The 18,893-nt window shown below is 36.7% G+C and overlaps 1 protein-coding gene across 8 annotated transcripts in view; it reads left to right on the top strand.

Moving 5' to 3' along the window:
- The window catches only part of TAF2 (TATA-box binding protein associated factor 2), an 82,243-nt gene extending 63,350 nt beyond the window's left edge, over positions 1 to 18,893 (top strand). For 2 of the 8 annotated variants that reach the window (XM_081816464.1, XM_081816460.1), the window contains 6 exons: positions 2,341 to 2,570; positions 3,606 to 3,719; positions 3,866 to 4,021; positions 4,507 to 4,612; positions 7,535 to 7,657; positions 17,404 to 18,893. In XM_081816464.1, coding sequence (XP_081672590.1) covers positions 2,341 to 2,570; positions 3,606 to 3,719; positions 3,866 to 4,021; positions 4,507 to 4,612; positions 7,535 to 7,657; positions 17,404 to 17,696 — 1,022 coding nt within the window. In that variant the 3' untranslated portion in view covers positions 17,697 to 18,893. Of the gene's footprint in view, positions 1 to 2,340; positions 2,571 to 3,605; positions 3,720 to 3,865; positions 4,022 to 4,506; positions 4,613 to 7,534; positions 7,658 to 17,403 lie in introns of those variants that run through there. The other 6 variants (XM_081816461.1, XM_081816463.1, XM_081816462.1 and 3 more) reach the window with 6 other exon arrangements.

The raw sequence follows: 18,893 nt of genomic DNA, 5'->3' as shown, positions 1-18,893 counted from the left end.
TGCTGCAGACGTAATTAGGTGATATTGATCTTCAAGGCTAAGTTTTCTTCCAGTGTAAATGTACCCTAAACCGTTCCAGTTTTCTTTACTGATAAAATGCCTAAGGTTCACTTCTTTTCTTGCGATGCCCATGAGTAGATCATGCTAACTGCTCTGGCAGGCTTCCTTCCCTTCCCTCAGAGGTTTGAGCCCATCCAGCCTTTGTAATAAAAGGCTCAGGAATCTGATACCTGTCCTTTGTGGAACCTACATGTGTAAAATGCTTCGAGGAGGAGAATAATGGATGCCTACAAAAAATTAAGCAATGTTAGACCATTAAAATGTCCAGACCTGCATATTCCAGAGAAGGAAATGGATTTCCAGCATACAATCCTTACTTTTCAGTCTGTACTGTTCTTTCCGTGTCTAGTTTCTCTAGTTTTTATGATAAAAACCTCATTCTCCTCAGGAGCTCTTGCCTTTCTTTTGCTTTTAACAATGCTGTGTATCTGTTACCTTCTCACACAGTAACCAAGTTGAAGATGTCTCAAATAGGATCGATGATAGCTGGTTCATGGCGTGGAAGGTGCCTAGTACAGTGTAGTGTGTATAGTATGAACTCTGTGAAATTATAATTCCTTCCCTATGAATTTCCCTTGCATAAAACGTATGTCATAAATACTTATCTGTTGGGGTAAGTCTCATCAGAATCACTACTTGATTGATGGCAGTTTATTTACTCATTCTCATACTTGTTGAAAACCACAAAGCTTAATATTTATGCTGTGTAAAATTTGCTGTAGCAACTTCTTTCCCTTTTGTTTCTCCTTTTTAAACATTATGGTCCTCTTTTGAAATCACAGTTATTGATCAAAATTGTTTGTAGGATTTTTCTTACCCAGAAGAATTTACATGTTACTTTTCATTTATTTTAAGTTCTATACATCATTTTAAATTCTGCCTAGAAACCATAGCAATTCTCTAATCCTAGATAACAGATTTCATCCTGTCAGGCAGTTCCATTTGATGGCATTATCTACCTAGAGTGCTCTGTTGGGGAAAAAAGGGAAAGTGAGAAAGAACTCTGGTATTGATTTGCTCTCTGATCTGCTATTGATATGGGATAAGGTATAATCTTAAGATCAAAACCCTTATTTTGGAGATAAAAAAGACTGAGATTCATCAGAGAAATTGAAAGAACTTGCCTCTAGTCTCTCAACTACTTTAAACCAAATTTCTACACAGTCTTCTCCTGGTCAGTATGTGTTTTACCAGCTTTTGCTATCTCTGGGGTTTGCTTTTTCCTTTAATTTTTATTTTTTAAATAAATACCTACTAGAGCAACACAAATATATAGGCATTTAACAAAACATTTTCCTCCTCTTCAGTAAAAGTTTTTAATCATGTTATTTTAAGTAGTTGTAGAGTTTCTTACCATATTTAAAACCTGAAAGTAATAAATTTGATGGGAGATTTGTTTCAAGTGGTAGGGTTCATAAAGGCTCATGGAGTGCTGTCTTCCTAATGGGCTATTCAAGAAGAAAATAGGACAAGATGAACAGAGAATGAATGAATGTGGAGTAGTTACCAAGGAGGAGGAATTAAAAGGAAGATTTAAAGCCAGAAAAATTACTGTTTTGGGAATATTAAATTTTTAGTGGATGTCTAATATTTGCTAAGAATGGTGTAATTGGAGCGCCTGGGTGGGCTCAGTTGGTTAAGCATCTTACTCTTGCTTTCAGCTCAGGTCATGATCTCTCAGGGTCGTGAGATGGAGTCCCCTGGTCAGGTTCCACACTCAGTAGGGAGTCTGCTTCTCTCCCTCTGCTCCTCCTCCTATTCACACACTCACTAGCACTCTCTCTCTCTCTCTAAAATCTTAAAAAAAAAAAAATGGCATAATGATAACATTTTTTCCAATTACAGAATTCATTAGTTCATTCACTGACATTTACTGCTTCCAGGGGTGCCTGGGTGGCTCAGTTGCTTAAGCCTCCAACTCTCAATTTCAGCTCAGGTCATGATCTCAGGGTCCTGAGATCAAACTCCATGTTGGCTCCACAATCAGCTTGAGATGCTCTCTCCCTCGCCCTCTCCTCCCCCCACTCCCCTACATAAGTGTGCGCACTCTCACTCTTTCTCAAGTATATATATATATTTTAAAGAAAGCATTTAATGCTTCCATAACAATTTCTAAATATCTATGTTAAGATGCATCTTTAGAGTACGGGGTTTGCCAGTGGAGCCTAGGTCATTAGATGGCCCCTTGACATCATAATCCTTTCCTTCTGTATAGGTTCTGGAGCAGTTCAAAATTTATGGATAAATGTACATACTGACTTATTTCTTTATTATTTTTAGGAACGTCACATGACTGGAGGTTACGGTGTGGTGCTGTGGACTTGTACTTCACACTTTTTGGCCTCAGTAGACCTTCCTGCTTGCCCTTACCAGAGCTTGGGTTGGTTCTTAATCTAAAAGAGAAAAAAGCTGTCTTGAATCCGACCATAATTCCGGAGGCCATAGCAGGCAACCAAGAAGCTGCGATTAATCCAAGTAGTCACGCACAGCTAGTTGGATTTCAGAACCCTGTAAGAATCACGTGCATTACGGAAGATGTAGTTTTATTATATAGAACTATCTAGAGAAGAGAACTGCTGTTTCTGACTGGAGAATTTTAAAGCCACTGAAAGTTTCATGTGCCACTTAAAAAAAATGGCTAGCTGACAGTAGTTTAGCACTGTACAGTTTAGAAAATGCTCCTGACAAACTACATAGCTGCACATGACAAATGATGTGCTCCCAGTCCATTTACCCCTTTTGTCATGACATGGTGTTTTTGTACTTGAGTGTTGAATTTCTTCCTTGAGTAGTAGAAAATTGAAATGAATATTTAATCTTGTCCATATATGCTGTTGGCAAACTATTTGAACACAGGGGCCCTGACTTTTTTTTTTTTTTTTTTGCTACTCTGTGTCATACCTAGCACAATTCTAAGCATATGATAAGTGCCTGGCAAATGCTTGTCAAATTAAATAACAATGAATGGTCAGGTAAATGAGTAAGCTGCTGATTTGAGAGGAGATGATGCATTACATTTTTATTTATGTATGTGTGTCTGTGTTTGCCTTTTAAAAAGCTTTTATTTCTAGCTATGCATTACAAAATTACCAGACTTTTTGTAGAAAGACCTTTAGGATACATAATAATCATTTTACTGTAATTCAAAGAAAGTTTTCCAGAAATTATTTTCATATTAATAACAAAATGTCCCCAATAACTCATGCTTCATTTTTCGCCAATATTTAGACCAGATTACTTGCCTGGCAATTCCCTACTGGTGTTTTGACACTTGAAAACTGAAATTTTCTTTACGCTAGTTAGTGATAGTTATTTTAAATTTGTTTATTCACCTAGATTTTCTGGAATACAGTTGTACGTATTTGTTGTAAATTTGAAATGTATCCTAGAGTTTGGGTTATGAAGAAGTAAGATGATCTTTCCATAGGAAAAAAAAGAGTCTTATTAATGTGCTCTTTCAAATCTGAATATTTAAAACTTGTACAAATAAATATGTTTCTAATTCTTGCCCATATATGTTAACTTATTCACATTCATTCTTGGAGTCTTCAGGAGAAGAGGAGAAAATGATACCAAAAGATACATTCTTTTGGGAAAGCTCTAGAAGTTCGCTTATATACCTCCCACCTCCCCCAAAAAAGACCAGCAGACAGGAAAAGGTGAAGTTTATTTTAAGCCCATTGCTGATAATTTTTAGGCACTGGGCATGTTCTAATCTGCATGGTTGCTGTAGCTGTTAGTGTTCAGCTATAATATGAGCTACTTGTCTTCAGAAATCTAATTTTGATCTTGAATATTGCCGCAGGAAGATGATCACCTTGCCAAGGAAGCATCATGTAATATGTCAGCTCATCAGCAGGGAGTGAAGAGGAAGGCTGATACACCACTGGGGTCCCCACTAGAACCTGGTCAAATACTGGAGAAGAATGAGGATAGCAGTAAAGTCAAACTCAAAATCAGAGTAAGAAATACAGGTTAAACCTGTATTAATAGTGTAGGATATTCACCTTCTTATAAATCTTTTTGAATACTTCCATTGGTTTTTCCTTAGCAGGAACAGATGGGGCAGACTGAATCATAAAAGAACCCAAATGTCATTTAAGATCTTCCATCTGATTATTTAACTTCTATTATCACATACTTCTTCTCTGTTTGGGGGAGGAACTATGTGTGTGTGGTCTACCATGGCTCACTCCCTCTCCCCACAACTTAGGAGTAGATTCTAGTTGCTGTTTCATTTTCAGTAATATCCATTCAGCTTCTTTTGGTGGCTGGACCATTTAATATTTTCTTACTCTTAGTACTTTTTGAGAAAAAGACTACTTTTCCTTTTAAGATGTGGGGGTATGTTCTGTGGCCTGTCTGCTACCTTTCCTAAGAGCTAAGATCAAAACGTAAAGCGATGTAATGGCTCTTTTTCTCCTTTGTTTTGTGTATGTGTTTTAGTTTTCAAATTCTCAAGATGAGGAGGAAATTGACATGGACACTGTTCATGATAGCCAGGCATTTATTTCCCATCATTTGAACATGCTTGAAAGGCCATCGACTCCAGGTAAGATTAGTGTACAGCCCATCAGGAGGTGATGAAGAAAGTTCTCATGGTACTACTGTTTTAAGGCCCGTTGCTTTATTTACAAGTGAACAACTTTAAAGTTGAAAAGTAGCTAGTATAAAATACTAGATTGTATCAGATAATATTGCATATTAGCAAAGGAATAAATTTTTAAAAAGGATTTTTAAAAATTGTGTCTTATTTTGGTCCTTTTAAAGTATTTGGCATACTTCTGGGTTTGTTTTTTTAAAAATTCATTCAACAGATTCCTACCAGTAGCTTTAAGGGGTTTTTTGGTTTCTTTTTTTTTCCTTTTGTTTTGTAATAGACTTAACCTCCAAATAACCTCAAAATAAAATACTAGATCTATTTTCTTTTTAATAGTGGAACCATAATTTTAAACTTTGAAGGTAATGCCCCCATAACACAGCTTTCTCTTTTTGCCTGCCTATTTCATGTAATATTATATCATAGATTTTTGTATGCATCTCTCAAACATCATAATCTTTCCTTTTGAAAATAGTACCTGAGACAGTATTGAGTTGATATACTGTAATATACCTTACTTTTCCTTGTTGGTAGGTATTTAGGTTGTTTCAAGTATTTATTACAGGTAATTCCGCACTGAATATCTTCATACAAAAGCTTTTGTTTCTTTTTTGTCAAATTTTGTTCTTAGGGTAAATTTCCCAAGATATATTATTGCTGAAAAGATTAATTTTAACTGTATTATGAGATACTTACCTTCAGAAGATTTTCACAGTTCTTGATATATTGTGCCATAATGCTTTTTGAAGAGTTAATATCTAGGTTATGTCATCACCATTTTATAATTTTCAGGGATGAAACATTGATGTAACTTGCATGTAAGGTGTGAAATATAGTAATAAAACAAATATTGGTGAACCTGCTCTCCACTCTAACCTCCACTCTGTTGTAGGCTCCATGCCAGGGTCCTTCCCTCTGTGCCCCTTCCTGGTTCTGTTCACCTGCTTTTGCACTACAAGTAAATACTATCTTCAGCTTCCTTTTTTAGTTTTCCTTACTCATTCTGTTGCTTTTCTTTATATTGTATCACATAAGTACAGGATTTCCTTACACTTGTTTTTTTTTAAAGATTTTATTTATTTGACAGAGAGAGACACAGCGAGAGAGGGAACACAAGCAGGGGGAGTGTGAGAGGGAGAAGCAAGCTTCCCGCCGAGCAGGGAGCCCGATGCGGGGCTCGATCCCAGAACTCCGGGATCATGACCTGAGCCGAAGGCAGACGCTTACACGACTGAGCCACCCAGGCGCCCCTTGCACTTGTTTTTTAATTTTATGAAAATGGTATGATACCAATAGGACTTACTTTTTTCAGTCAACATTATGCTTCTAAAGTTCATCCACTTTGATATGTAAGATGTAATTTATTAATTTTCATTTATCTTTTATCATTTTTGTATGCATAGTACCAGTGTAATAACTTAAAAGATACTTATCAATTATAAATGATAAGTCAAGTTTAGTTTACTTTTTTTTTTTAAGTAATCTCTATGCCCAACGTGGGCTTGAACTCACGATACCAAGATCGAGTCACATGCTTTACTGACTGAACCAGCCAGGCACCCTCAAGTTTACTTTATAATGCATTTTTTATTGGGAATATGACTATTTTTCTTTTCTTTCTTTCTTTTTTTTTTTCTGGGTACTGTTCCTGTTTTCTTTTTATTGGGAAAAAAGGGAGTATTTATTTATACCCTATACTGGTTGTCTTTTATGACTTTTACATTTGAATGGTATTTTTTCTTTTTCTTTTTTTTTTTTTCCTTTCTTTTAAACTTGTTATATTTGTACAGAGTTCCCCTTACCCACCTTGGTCTGCTTTTTATTAAATTTTAGTGTTGAGACCTAAATTATTTTTCACTATTTAGTAATCTAGGATAAGCTAGTAGAATTTGAGAACTGGCTTCAGGTAGACCATGAGCCTAAGATACATTTGAAAACTGAAAGATCATGAATTCTTTGACTTTTCTAATTATAAGAGATCTTAACAATTATTTATCTGGTCAATCCATTTTACAGATAAGTAAACTTAAGAGAGAGATATTAGGTCACTTGTCCTGAATGACACACTCAAGTAATAGCCAACTCAGGGCCAGAATGACCACTTTTCCATTTGACAAATGAAGAAATTGAGACAAGATGAGCTGAATGTCTCACCTGGATTATCTAATTTGTTGATAATTTGGAATCAGAACCTAGGTCTCCTGATAGCTCCTACAATGCTGTTCACATTATGCCACTAAAACATTTCCTGTTTGAAATATCTTCTGTAGGGCTCCTGGTGGCTCAGTCATTAAGCATCTGCCTTCAGCTCAGGTCATGATCCTGGGGTCCTGGGATCGAGCCCCGCATCGGGCTCCCTGCTCAGTGGGAAGCCTGCTTCTCCCTCTCCCACTCCCCCTGCTTGTGTTCCTGCTCTTGTGATCTCTCAAGATCTTGTGATACAGAAATATCTTCTGTAACCCCTAAATTATTTTGACCTATTTGTTGAGCAAGTATTATAATGGAATTTATTAGCAAATTTTTGGGGAACCAGGGAAACTTTACTATATGCAAAATTCCACATACAATATAAAATATGGTTTCTACCTCAAATGTAGAATCCAGTTTATATATTTAGCAGGCCAGTCACACTTTACTGTCTTTCTTGAATGTGTGTTGTTCTTAGACTTAAGCATATAGGAACCATGACAAAGGATTAAAATCAAATGGGATCTTTAGTAGTTAGTAGTATTCTTTTTATTATTAGAATTCTACTATTTTACTATTGAACTGCTTCTAGTTTTAAGGTTAACCTATGAAAACATGTCAGGCTTTTTTCTTCTTTTGGTAAGCCAAGAAATAAATACCTCTTTTCCCTTTTCTTTGGCATTATAGGGCTCTCTAAATATCGGCCAGCTAGTTCCCGATCTGCTTTAATACCCCAACACTCATCAGGCTGTGATGGCACACCCACCACGAAACCCCAGTGGAGTATGGAACTTGCATGGAAGGGAACAGGTGAAATTATTAATATTATTATTATTTTGCTCAAGAACAAATCTATAAACTTTATAAAGTTTATCAACTTAAAAAAATACATGAAAAATATCGATCTAGAGACTTGCTTTTCTTGCAACACATTGACTTTGTATTATCTAACATAAAGAATATTTTGTTTATTTAGTTTTAAGTAGGCTCTGCTCTCTCCATGCATGGAGCCCAACTTGGAGCTTGAACTCACAACCCTGAGATCAAGACCTAAGCTGAGTTGGATGTTTAACCAGCTGAGCCATCTAGGCGCCCCTAAGAATATTTTAAACTAGACTTTTTACTATTTGAAAATAGTGCATTCCTGTTATATAAAACTTGGAAATGAGAAGAAGAGTAGAAAGGGGAAAAAAAAATCATCCCTCATTATGCCATTTAAAAATACCCATTATTGCTCTTTTCTTGCAGTGATTTTTCTTAAAATATTATAACATTAAAAATGCCAACTTCAGTAGACACTATCAAATCTGCACCTTTCATACTTTTACAAAATGCGAAAGTCAACCACGTATTTCTCCGTTCCGTCTCCCCCTGAAAGTTTTACAATTGGTCATCCATGGTCAATCCTGAAGACTAGATGCCATACTAGAAAACTAAGATATTCCGTCTTTTCAGTCATTAAATACTAATTGGGCTTAAGTTTATGAAAAATAATTCAGTTCAGATGTGTTTGTTACCTGTTCTATTTTACATTGTCTTCCACTTAGCTGCTTACAAAAAAAGTTATTGTAATCTAGATAACGAGTAAGCATTCAGTGCTATTGAACAAAGATTCAGTCTTCAAGTTTTGGAGGAACGGGGAATGAAAAGCAAGATACATAAGCAAAATATTAAAGAATAGTTTTTCCAGAAGTCATTAGTCAGCTTTTAAGATTACAACATGTTTTTATATAAACCATGTTTTTATGCTTATATAAACCATGTTTTTATGATACAAACAAAAGAGTAACTGTTTATTGATTTAAGGAGCTTAAGGATCAACTGTGAAAATTCAAACTAAAGTAACATCTCAGAATATTTTGGTATTGAGACCCCAGACTGTTGCTTTTTTATATCTCTCTGTGTGCTGCTCTATGCATTTACTGAAATAGATTCATACAGAATTTATTTCAGAAGGAGATTGGCTGGAGACCTTGTCACTTACTTTGATAAGTGAATTTTGACAAATCTTGGCCTTGCCAGTTTTATATTCTCTTGGTTTTATTTTTAATTTTTGCTTTATTACCATTATACTTATGAAAATTTTACTACATATGAAAAATTTCCCACATTTTTAAAAACGATAAAGCTCAGGGTATTTCAGACCTCTTGATATAGTTTGAGAGTGGTGCTTCTGCCTGTGCATGAATTCCTGTTCCAGAAAAGAATCTGAATATGTTTGGTTTTTCTTTGTGATGTGGCACACTAACCTATGGAGTTAACACCTTTTTGTGCCCACTGATGTGCCTTTGTATCATAGTGCCATATTGCTTTAAAAAAACCATCTTTACTTTTCTGTGGAATCTCTCTTTACAGTCTTGTAGTTCTCATGACATCATGTGGGAAGATTGGGGAGGAGATACAGGGCTAATGGTGGGGGGAATAGGAAAGTATTAAAATGTTAGCTTTGGTTGCTAGGACCCTTTAAGTCATGAGGCAAAATGTATACCAGTATATTATTTGGACTGATCTGTAAAACATAATTGTGAATATATTTTTAATGTGCCTTTGTAATTTTCTTTAAACGTGTTTATGCTATTTGGTACCCTGTGGCCTGTGAGCAAGTTTTAAAATTCAGTAGTGCTATTATTAGAATTTAGAAAACCTTCATTTTGCATATGGTAGTGTTCCAGAAGATTATTTGTACATGTATTTATTGTGGAATTCTAAACGTGTTTTCCCATAGACACATTGTTACATTTGATAGGTAACTCTGAAACTAGCCAACAAAGTTAAAATCCCTTTTAACTTACACCATACATGAAGAATAAAAGTATCAAGCCTAGCCACTGTATGTAACAATGTTTTTGAGAGAAGGGGCACTTAGAGCTCCATCTTTTGGAATGTCAGAAGCACAACTTCAGCCTAACTCAAAGTTGGCAGTAAAACAGGAACTTCCTTTCTTCCTGCCTCCCAGAAGGAGCCAGGGTCTCTTGGGGTGGTAGCTAGCCTGGCCTGAGGTTGTGAGCAGAGAGCTGAGGAGAGGAGGCCTAGAATCAGTATAAGGGAAGCTGTGACCTCTCTTAATTCTCTAAGGGATTCTAGATTAGAGCTCACAAATGAGCCTTATTTGGAGCCTTATTCAGCACATCCAACTGAGGCATCTTTTACTTGGTCGGTAGAGTCTTGCAAAAATTTTTGAAGTAGTTTACTAAAAAGAGATTACACAATAAAAATCTGCATTTCCAGCTTCTCTTGAAAAAGAGTTACCTGAGAGGTCCTCTTAAGCAGGGATGTGCCTTCCATTTTGTGTTGCGCTGGAATTATGCTATCTCCTTTGGTCCAAGGCTTTTGATATTGGGAGCCCTGCTTCCTTTTTTTTGAGCCGAGATGATTTCTGAGATGGCTCCCTTAGAACCAACAAACCAGATGATGATTGAGAACTGGAATGTGTTGCAGATGTCATCTTGCGGGGGGAGGATAGAAAACAAATGGGGTGTAGGTAAAATAAAGCAGAGGTGGAGGTGCCTGGGTGGTTCAGTCGGTTAAGCTTCTGCCTTCAGCTCAGGTCATGATCCTGGGGGTCCTGGGATTGAGCCCCGCATCCGGCTCCCAAAAAGGCCTGCTGCTTTCTCTCTCTCCTACTGTCTGCTGCTCCCCCTGCTAGTGCTCTGTCTCTTTCTCTGTCAAATAAATAAATAAAATCTTAAAAAAAAGAAGAGGTGGAAACTGTTAAGTAGTGGATAGGTCATAGTTTCTTTTTTGTTCTTTTTTCCTCCAGTTTTCTCTTTCCTTGTGTCTGATAGAAGACTAGTTTAGGGATGATATGTGTGGTAGGTTAAGCCATTTGGGGGTAAGAAAAGAGAAATGGCAGGGGTATTTTCCTTCCTTCCTTTACTATCACCTTTCCCTCCCCTGAGGTAAGGACGGGAGGCCATACAGCCTCCTGTGTCCTCTCCACCACTGCAGCTGTCCGATGGCCCGACGCGGCCGGTCTGTGTCCCAAGTTGCTGCAAGGCTTGTGTGAAGCACAGAGGAGGAGTGACAGGCACAGGTGCAAGAGGGAAATCCCTGGCGGTTCTGTGGGGAAGAAAAGAAGGAGAGTTCCTGCGGTTTTGCCTAGCTAGGTCTGCTGTGTATGTAACACCTTCTTGCCTAAGTCAGAAAAGCACTGTTCGAGTGCATGAAATCTTTCCCACAAAAAAGATATCTATATCTGTCTATCTATCTATATCTTGAGAGTACTAGTTCTTTCTTTTGAAACTCTAATATGAAAAACAGACTTTGATTTTTTTTTTTACTTAAATTTTAATGATCTAATTTTACACTTTATTTTTTACAGTGATCCAAAGAATCCAAAGACCAGACTTCACACTTTCCCTAATAAAAACTGCAGGTTTTGTGCTAAGTTTAAACATATACCTAATGTGAATGTATTTAAGAGAATTAGCAGGTTATTGACACTTTAATCAGATGGGCTGAGAAGCTTCCGCATTAGGCTTTTATTAAGTACCTCTTTGGTTGATTTTGCATTTGTTAAATTGACTGCAGCTAAAATCCTTATCCATAGTGCATTTTACTAGCTCTCTGGGAAAGATTTTATGTTGGGTAGAACAACAAAACGGAGCATTTGTTTTGTTCTTTTCATATAACATGAAATAGGAAAATATATTATGAATTACATATATCTCCTTTTTTTGATATATATGCTGTCTATCATAGAGACATATATTTCAGGTCACTAAAAGGACTTTCTTTAGCTTGTAAACCCCTGAAATGATATGTGAAATTATGTGTGTAAATGTGTCATGAGGATGGAGATATACACATTTTTCTCAGTAGAGATTCTAAACATGACCTCATGCTAGTGTGAAAGTCAACTCCTGTGTGTCCCAGATCTGACTGCTAATACAATTCCACATGGGAAGGAAATTGTACTTTCTTAACACCTTGGTTTAGACCTGGTAAAATTATCCAGGAAAGAGAGAGATTAGGCAAACAAACAAAAAAATATATTTTGTCGGGGGCCTGGGTGGCTCTGCCGGTTAAGCCTTTGGACTCTTGATTTTGCTTTGGGTCACGATCTCAGGGTTGCGAGGTTGAGCCCTGCGTTGCCTGGCTCAGTGGGAAGTCTGCTTTGAGAGTCTCTCTCCCTTTCCCTCTGCCCCCCCCCACCCCCGCACACGCACATGTTCTCTCTCTTAAATAATCTTAATACATAGAAATATATATTGTCTATAATAAGTGAAAACTTAAGAGCTAAAGGGTGTGGTGGTGATAGAGTATCATTAGGTTTTATCAGATCTGTTACAAACACTATTCTGGTGAATATTTTTGTATATGTGTCTTTGCACATATGCATGAGCACATATGTGGGATAGATTTCTAGAAATGAACGTTCTAAATCAAAGAATATGGGCATTTAACATGTTCATGCATAGTGCCAAACTGCCTTAACTTCTCCTTTTTAAAAAACACTTTATTATGGAAAACTGTGAAGGAGTCAGACTAGTATAATGAACCCCCATGTATCCATTACTCAGCTTCTACAGTGATCAGCTCATGGTCAATCTTGTATAATCTATATCCTTACCCATTTCCACCCTTATGAATTATTTTGAAACAAATTCCACATATCATCACTTTCTTCATGAACAACTTAGTATATATCTCTAAAAGATGAGGACTTTAAAAAGTCATAACCACAGTAACATTCTTATTCTTTAAAAAATTAATTTTTTTCATATTTTTAAATATCCAGTCACTGTATAAGTTTCAGTTGACTTATGCCATTATTCTAATATTTATTTTTAACACTTTATTTTTTGAATCATTATCCGCATAAGGTCTACACGTTGCAGTTGGCTGATATGTCCTTTACATCCTTTTAAATTTAAAGTTTCATGTTTACCTTTTTCTCTCTTTTCTTCCCTTTTATAATGTATTTGTTAAAGAAACCAGGGCTTTGATCTGTAGTTTTCAAGTCTGTGTTTTGCTAATTCTATATCATAGTATAATTAACGTGTTAGAGTCCTCTTTATTTCCTGTAAATTTGTAGTTGGATATAGAAGCTAATTTATTCAGGTTTATAGGTGGTGTTGTGTTCTTCCATCTGGAAACATACAATGTCTCGTTGACTTTTTTTTAAAATTTTTTTTAAATAGTGGAAGTTAGATTTTATTTTTTAATTATTTTTAATTTTTTAATATAAATTCAATTAATGTATTATTAGTTTCAGATGTAGAGTTCAGTGATTCATCAGTCTTATATAATATCCAGTGTTCATACATCTATGTGCCCTCCTTAATGCCCATCACCCAGTTACCCCATCCCCCACCCCTTCCCCTCCAGCAACCCTCAGTTTGTTTCCTATGATCAAGAGTTGACTCTTTTATGAGGTTAGCCACTAAGATGTTTAAGACCTAGATCCATTATTTCACTAAGGGTTGCAAGATGGTTATATTCTTTTTTTTTTTTTTTTTTTAAGATGTTGTTTATTTATTTGGAGAGAGTGTATGCACATGCGGGCAGGGGGAGGGACAGAGGGAGAGAGAGAATCTCAAGCAGACTCCCTGCTAATCATGGAACCTGATGTGGGGCTCAATCTCACGACCCTGAGATTATGACCTGAGCCAAAATCAAGAGTCAGACACTCAACGGACTGAGCTACCCAGGCGCCCCCGCAAGATGGTGATATTCTAATTCATCTGTCCATTTTTATAAACTGGTTTATTTCTGTAAAGCTAAAGTCCCCCTCATCTGTTGTGACCCAGTGGTATAGATTATACAGGAGGAGAAAGATAATGGCTTCTCTTTTTATTTAACAATTTCCCAAATAATGAGTTGGCTAACTAGCATCCTCCAATGGTGAATAATCAGTTCCAGTCCTTTAGTTATTGTTCTTATTATTCCAATTGTCCCATCTTGGGGCAGTGAGAACCTCTTAGAAGTTGATTCTTGGGTCTGTGGAGAAGAACTTAACTTCCTTGCCATTATAATACGAGATTTTTCAGGTTAATTTTGTAAATATTCTGCCCAGCCCAAAATCAGTCATTTGTCCTGGGAGCCCTGGTTCCTAACACCTTTATCTTTGGATCTAGCTAATCCATTGTCTTATTAATAGACTAAATACAAATCAAGAGACATGCAAGATTTATAATCAGTGTATCTTTAATGCTAAGTATAAGGCCACTAGACAAGAGATTGGATTTTGAAGTGGTTATAAGTATTCCTTGGAAAAGAGTATACCCAAGTACACTTGGTTGTCTTTTTGGCAGTTGTCTGTGCTAGGAAGTACAGTTTCCAGTGTAATTATTGGTTTTTCTGCAATCCAAGTTGCTTGGCAGGTGTTTAGGATGATGAAACTTCTCTCAGTGCAGAAGAGGACCTCAGACTCTTAATAGTGCAGACAGCCAATTGGAAAGCTCACAGTCTGGTGTTGTAGACTAAATCATGAGGTAGGATCTGAAGGGATTTGTTCATGAGGCTTTAAAGTCTCTTATCATCACTTCTCCTTATCACCTTGCTCTGTATCCTGTTAGGTATGGACCTGTTTTCTCATATTTTGGAAACATACTCGTGTAATTTATTTAAAATCTAAATTAAAATCTTACAGTGGCGTATTTGGCTGATACTCTAATTCAGATATCTCTCAAAATTTTTCTGAATACTATCTTGGTACCAATTATTGCAAAAGATACAGATCCCAAAACTTGCTCTGTATGTAAATAATCTCTGTAATTGGCTTATGCATCATTATTAGTGTTATCTTTACCAAAATATCATGAAAGTAAAACAATAATTTTGTAGTAGTAAAATATGAATAATCTGTGAGGGCAAGAATTTTTGGTTTATTCATTTGTCCTGAAATGTTGGAACAGTGCCTGACACAAAAGAATTATAGTAGTACTAGTTGAATAAATGGTCTATAATAGTTTCTGTGCTTTATCCCTCTTCCTTCAAAATTAGTGACCTTCAGATTGCATTTAGTTGGACTGAGTTCATCAGACATCCTCTCTAAAAGAAACACAACTATTAGGTATTTCTGTTGTATGAATTCATTCATTTATGTTTAGCAAGCTTCGGCAGGGGTGGGGAGGTGAGATGGAGGGCGTGCTAGATACCGGGTGGCACACTGGGATACAAAGATGAAAGAGATGAGCTCCCTGTTCTCAAGACGCTGGGAGTGGAATGAAAGAGCCCCACAGACGAAAAGCTGTGCTGCCGGGCGGAGTGCTTAGGAGCACACACTGGAGGCAGGCTCTTGGGGTTTGTAGCTCAGACTTGCCGGTGCCACCTCGGGCAAGTCACTTGAGTCCTCTGTGCTGTAATTCCCTTTCCATATTATGTTGTGGGAACATGAAGGAACGAATTCTTTTGGGGCAGTTTGGGGAGCACTTCTTAAAGAAATGACATTTGAGCTGAGTTTTAAATTATTAAAGAGCCTAAAATGTTTTTTCCTTCCCTTTTGTCTGCTCCAGGTTACCGTTTAAACATACTTCCTTGCAGAAGTTTGCCTCTGATCCCTCCACAACTGATTTAAGTCTCCTTTTGTGCTACTGGTTCACTGAGTTTTGTCTTTTTATTACTTGGTTGTACTTACTCAATTTCTTCTCAGCTAGTATGTAAATGGCAGGAGGACTGAGATCTGTCCAGTTCATCACTATTTTCCCCAGTTCCCATATAGTTCCTGTTACTTGTTAAGTGAATTGGTGAGTTAGACAAATAAGGGAAGGGCATTTCAAGCGTAGGAAGTAGCATTTACAAGTTCACAGTTAGTAAAGGGCTACCCTCAGGTGCATAGAAAGTGATAGCGGAATGTAAGGCTGGAATGGTAGGTTCAGGACAGATTGTAAACTGTCTGTAAAATCAGTGCTGAAACTGATTTTTAGGAAACTTCTGTGGTGATGTCTGTTTTGGTAAGAACCATGGTTTGGGGCTAGTTTGGATCGAAATTAGTGCTGAGAATTTACTTTAAAAAGTCCATTTTAGTGAAAAGGTTGTTTTTTTTTTTTTTAGCTAGTTTGGAGAAAGCCTATGTTTTCAGAAACTGCTGCATTTAAGTCCAAGGACTTTGGCTTTTATTCTGTTGGTAGAACCAACTGAGTGGTTTTTTGTTGTTTTTAGAACCAGCTGAGTTCTTAAGCACATAATTATGGATAGCTTTTTTTTTTTTTTTGGAAGATCACTACGCAGCAGGGTCTTACAGCCTAAACACTATTAACATTTTGGGCATGGGAATTTTTTGTTGTAGGAGCTGCCCTATGCATGGTGTGATGTCCTGTGCATCACTAGGCTTTACCCATGGGAGGCCCATATCACTTCCTCCCTCAGTCCTACCCCAGGTGTGACAATAACAGTGTCTTCAGATATTGCCGAATAACCCGTGTGGGGCAAAATCAGCTTCTGTGCAGCTGTGTAAAATACGGATTTGAGTATAAGACACTTCGGGCATAGGAACCAGTTCACGGGAGACTAGTACCACCATCCGGATGAGGTGAGGTGTTCTGAATTCATACAGTTGCAGACAGCGTAGGGGCAGATGAAAGAGATATTTGTACGTGAAAACCAACGAGATTTGGTAACCACCCAGATTTAGAAAGGCGGGTATCTGAGATGATCCTTGGGCTCTCTTCTTAGCTGGCTGCATGTAAAGCAGTACCTCAGTCCAGAGTCACACAGAAAGAAGTCTTCCTTGGGGTGTGGCCCAAGGATTGTAGCATCGGGAGGAAGCAAGAAATTGTTGTGCACCAGAGTCTGAGAACTACTGCTGTAGTTTCCTGGACTGATGGAATGTTAAATGGAAAGAACTTTCCAAAACATTTGATTTTTTTTTTAAGGTGAGATAAAAAGAAAGAAAATGCATGCTGAAAGTTAATAGCAGAATCTGTTCAAGAGCACAGGTCTCCTATTTCTCATCTTTCTTTCTTTCTTTCTTTTTTTTTTTTAAGTGACACTACTCTTGTCTTTAAGTAGAGATGTTCCCTTTATAGACTCACTGCCTTTTCTGGTTTTCTTAAGTGCACTGAATCTACTTAAAAAGTTCACTTTTCCCTGTCTGTTCCCAAGAAATTACCTTAAGGAACTATAGAAGTGTGATTTTGGCCGTGATATTATTATCAGTGACTAGCATAAGATGTTTATGTGTGTATAAATGGTTCTTCAGGTGGCAGAAATAAAGTACTGCCATTTCCCTGCCCAGTATCTTAGGGTCGAACTGTAGATGAAGGAGCTACAGTTAAAGGATGAATGTGGGTCTTAACTAACAACACACACACAATGATCATCATTATTATCATTTCATAATACTTTAAAACATAAATGCTAACTTTTAAAAGATGGTTTGGTAACACACTGGTATATATCATAATTGGTATAAACTGTAAGGAATTGAAATATTCTGTTTCCTGGCCACAGTGCTGAATACTTACCTGTGTGTGACTAATTGAATATCTTATTTAGATACTTCTCCCATTCCTAAATATTTCCATGGACATGTTAAACACTTGGGAATCCCTCTTTTCTATACTGTCGTCAGCTCCCTCTTACTTTCATTTCACTTTCTTTGTTATCAACAGGAATTCATTTGGGTGTTTTTAATCTTGAAGGTAAAGAACAATCACCTTTGGAGATGAGTATGCATCCAGTTGCAACAGCTCCACTCTCAGTGTTTACTAAGGAATCTGCGTCCTCCAAACACAGCGACCACCATCACCACCATCACCATGAGCACAAGAAGAAGAAGAAGAAGCACAAACATAAGCACAAGCACAAGCACAAGCATGATAGTAAAGAGAAGGACAAAGAGCCTTTCACTTTCTCCAGCCCCGCCAGTGGCAGGTCTATACGTTCTCCTTCTCTTTCAGACTGAGACGGGGACAAAGGAGACTTTCCCTTAGTGTCCAGAAGAATATATATAACTAAAGCTTTGTCCTCTGTAAAGAATGATAAATGGAAACAGACAAAAAAATAGTTGCCTTTCTCATAGAAATTCAGAATCCATGTAAATTCTAACATTTGATTTATGTTATTTATGCAATTGAGATCTAATTAGAAAAATGTTTTATAGTTCTGAATAAACCATTTCATCCCATTTCCTCCTGAGAACACACACACACACACACACACACACACACACACTCATTCACACCAAACTTCAAAAAGGCCCTCAGATCCACTGGCAGTTCCCATTCACATCATGGTCTTCATGTGTACTGCCAAAATCAATTATGTTTTAAAGTCTTTGATGGATGTTATGGGGCAAAGTTATGTTTTAAACAAGCTACTGCCAGATCTGTGGTGAAACCACTGTTTCCAGTGAAATATTGTATAACGCTATTTGGAACTACTGAGAAAGACTGAGGCTTTTCTATAGGAACCTTCTGTATTACATGGTATTTTTTGTGTTAACCGTAGAGGCTAAACATCAGAATTTGTGAACACAGATACTTGGTATTTTTTTTTGCCCTAAAATACGGAAATGTTCAGAAGCAGCTCTTTTTAAAAAAAAATTTTTTTGGATAGCATTTTTGATAGTGCATTTGGGGATTATAATGTTGGAATTGAATAGAACTATCAAATCCACAGTTCTCAAATCAAGATGTTTAAATTATAAGTTCTTTTTTTTTCATTAAGTATAAGTGAATATGTTCATATATAGAGTATGTTTGTTAAATGTGGACAGTTTACACATCCAACACATAATCTAAAATTATTTCTGTATAACACAAAGTCTGATACCTTAAAAAGGTGTTTATATAATGTTTACTAACTCAGACAAGTCAGCCCTCATGTGAGTATACCAGAAACATTTAAAAATATATGAAATATTTTGGTTTCATACTTAAACAGTTTGTGTGTGTTTGTTTTTATTTCTGAATTTACCATGTGCTTTATTGTTGTTTAAAATGTTTTTCATATCTGTTCTATTTTTATCATTTCTCTTACCATTAGTTTGACAAAGTATTTCTTCTAGAATAGATGTTTCAAAGGGATCCAATAATGTTGGACTTTTAAATATACTTTTAGTTGTGTTTAACTTGTTTAATAAATAACTTTTTAAACTGAC

The sequence above is a fragment of the Leptonychotes weddellii genome, chromosome 4 (assembly GCF_054177405.1).
Source record: "Leptonychotes weddellii isolate Sample4059 chromosome 4, ASM5417740v2, whole genome shotgun sequence".
Lineage (NCBI taxonomy): Eukaryota > Metazoa > Chordata > Mammalia > Carnivora > Phocidae > Leptonychotes > Leptonychotes weddellii.
The sequence above is the reverse complement of the archived record's forward strand: the minus strand, read 5'-3'. Positions and strand labels throughout refer to the sequence as shown.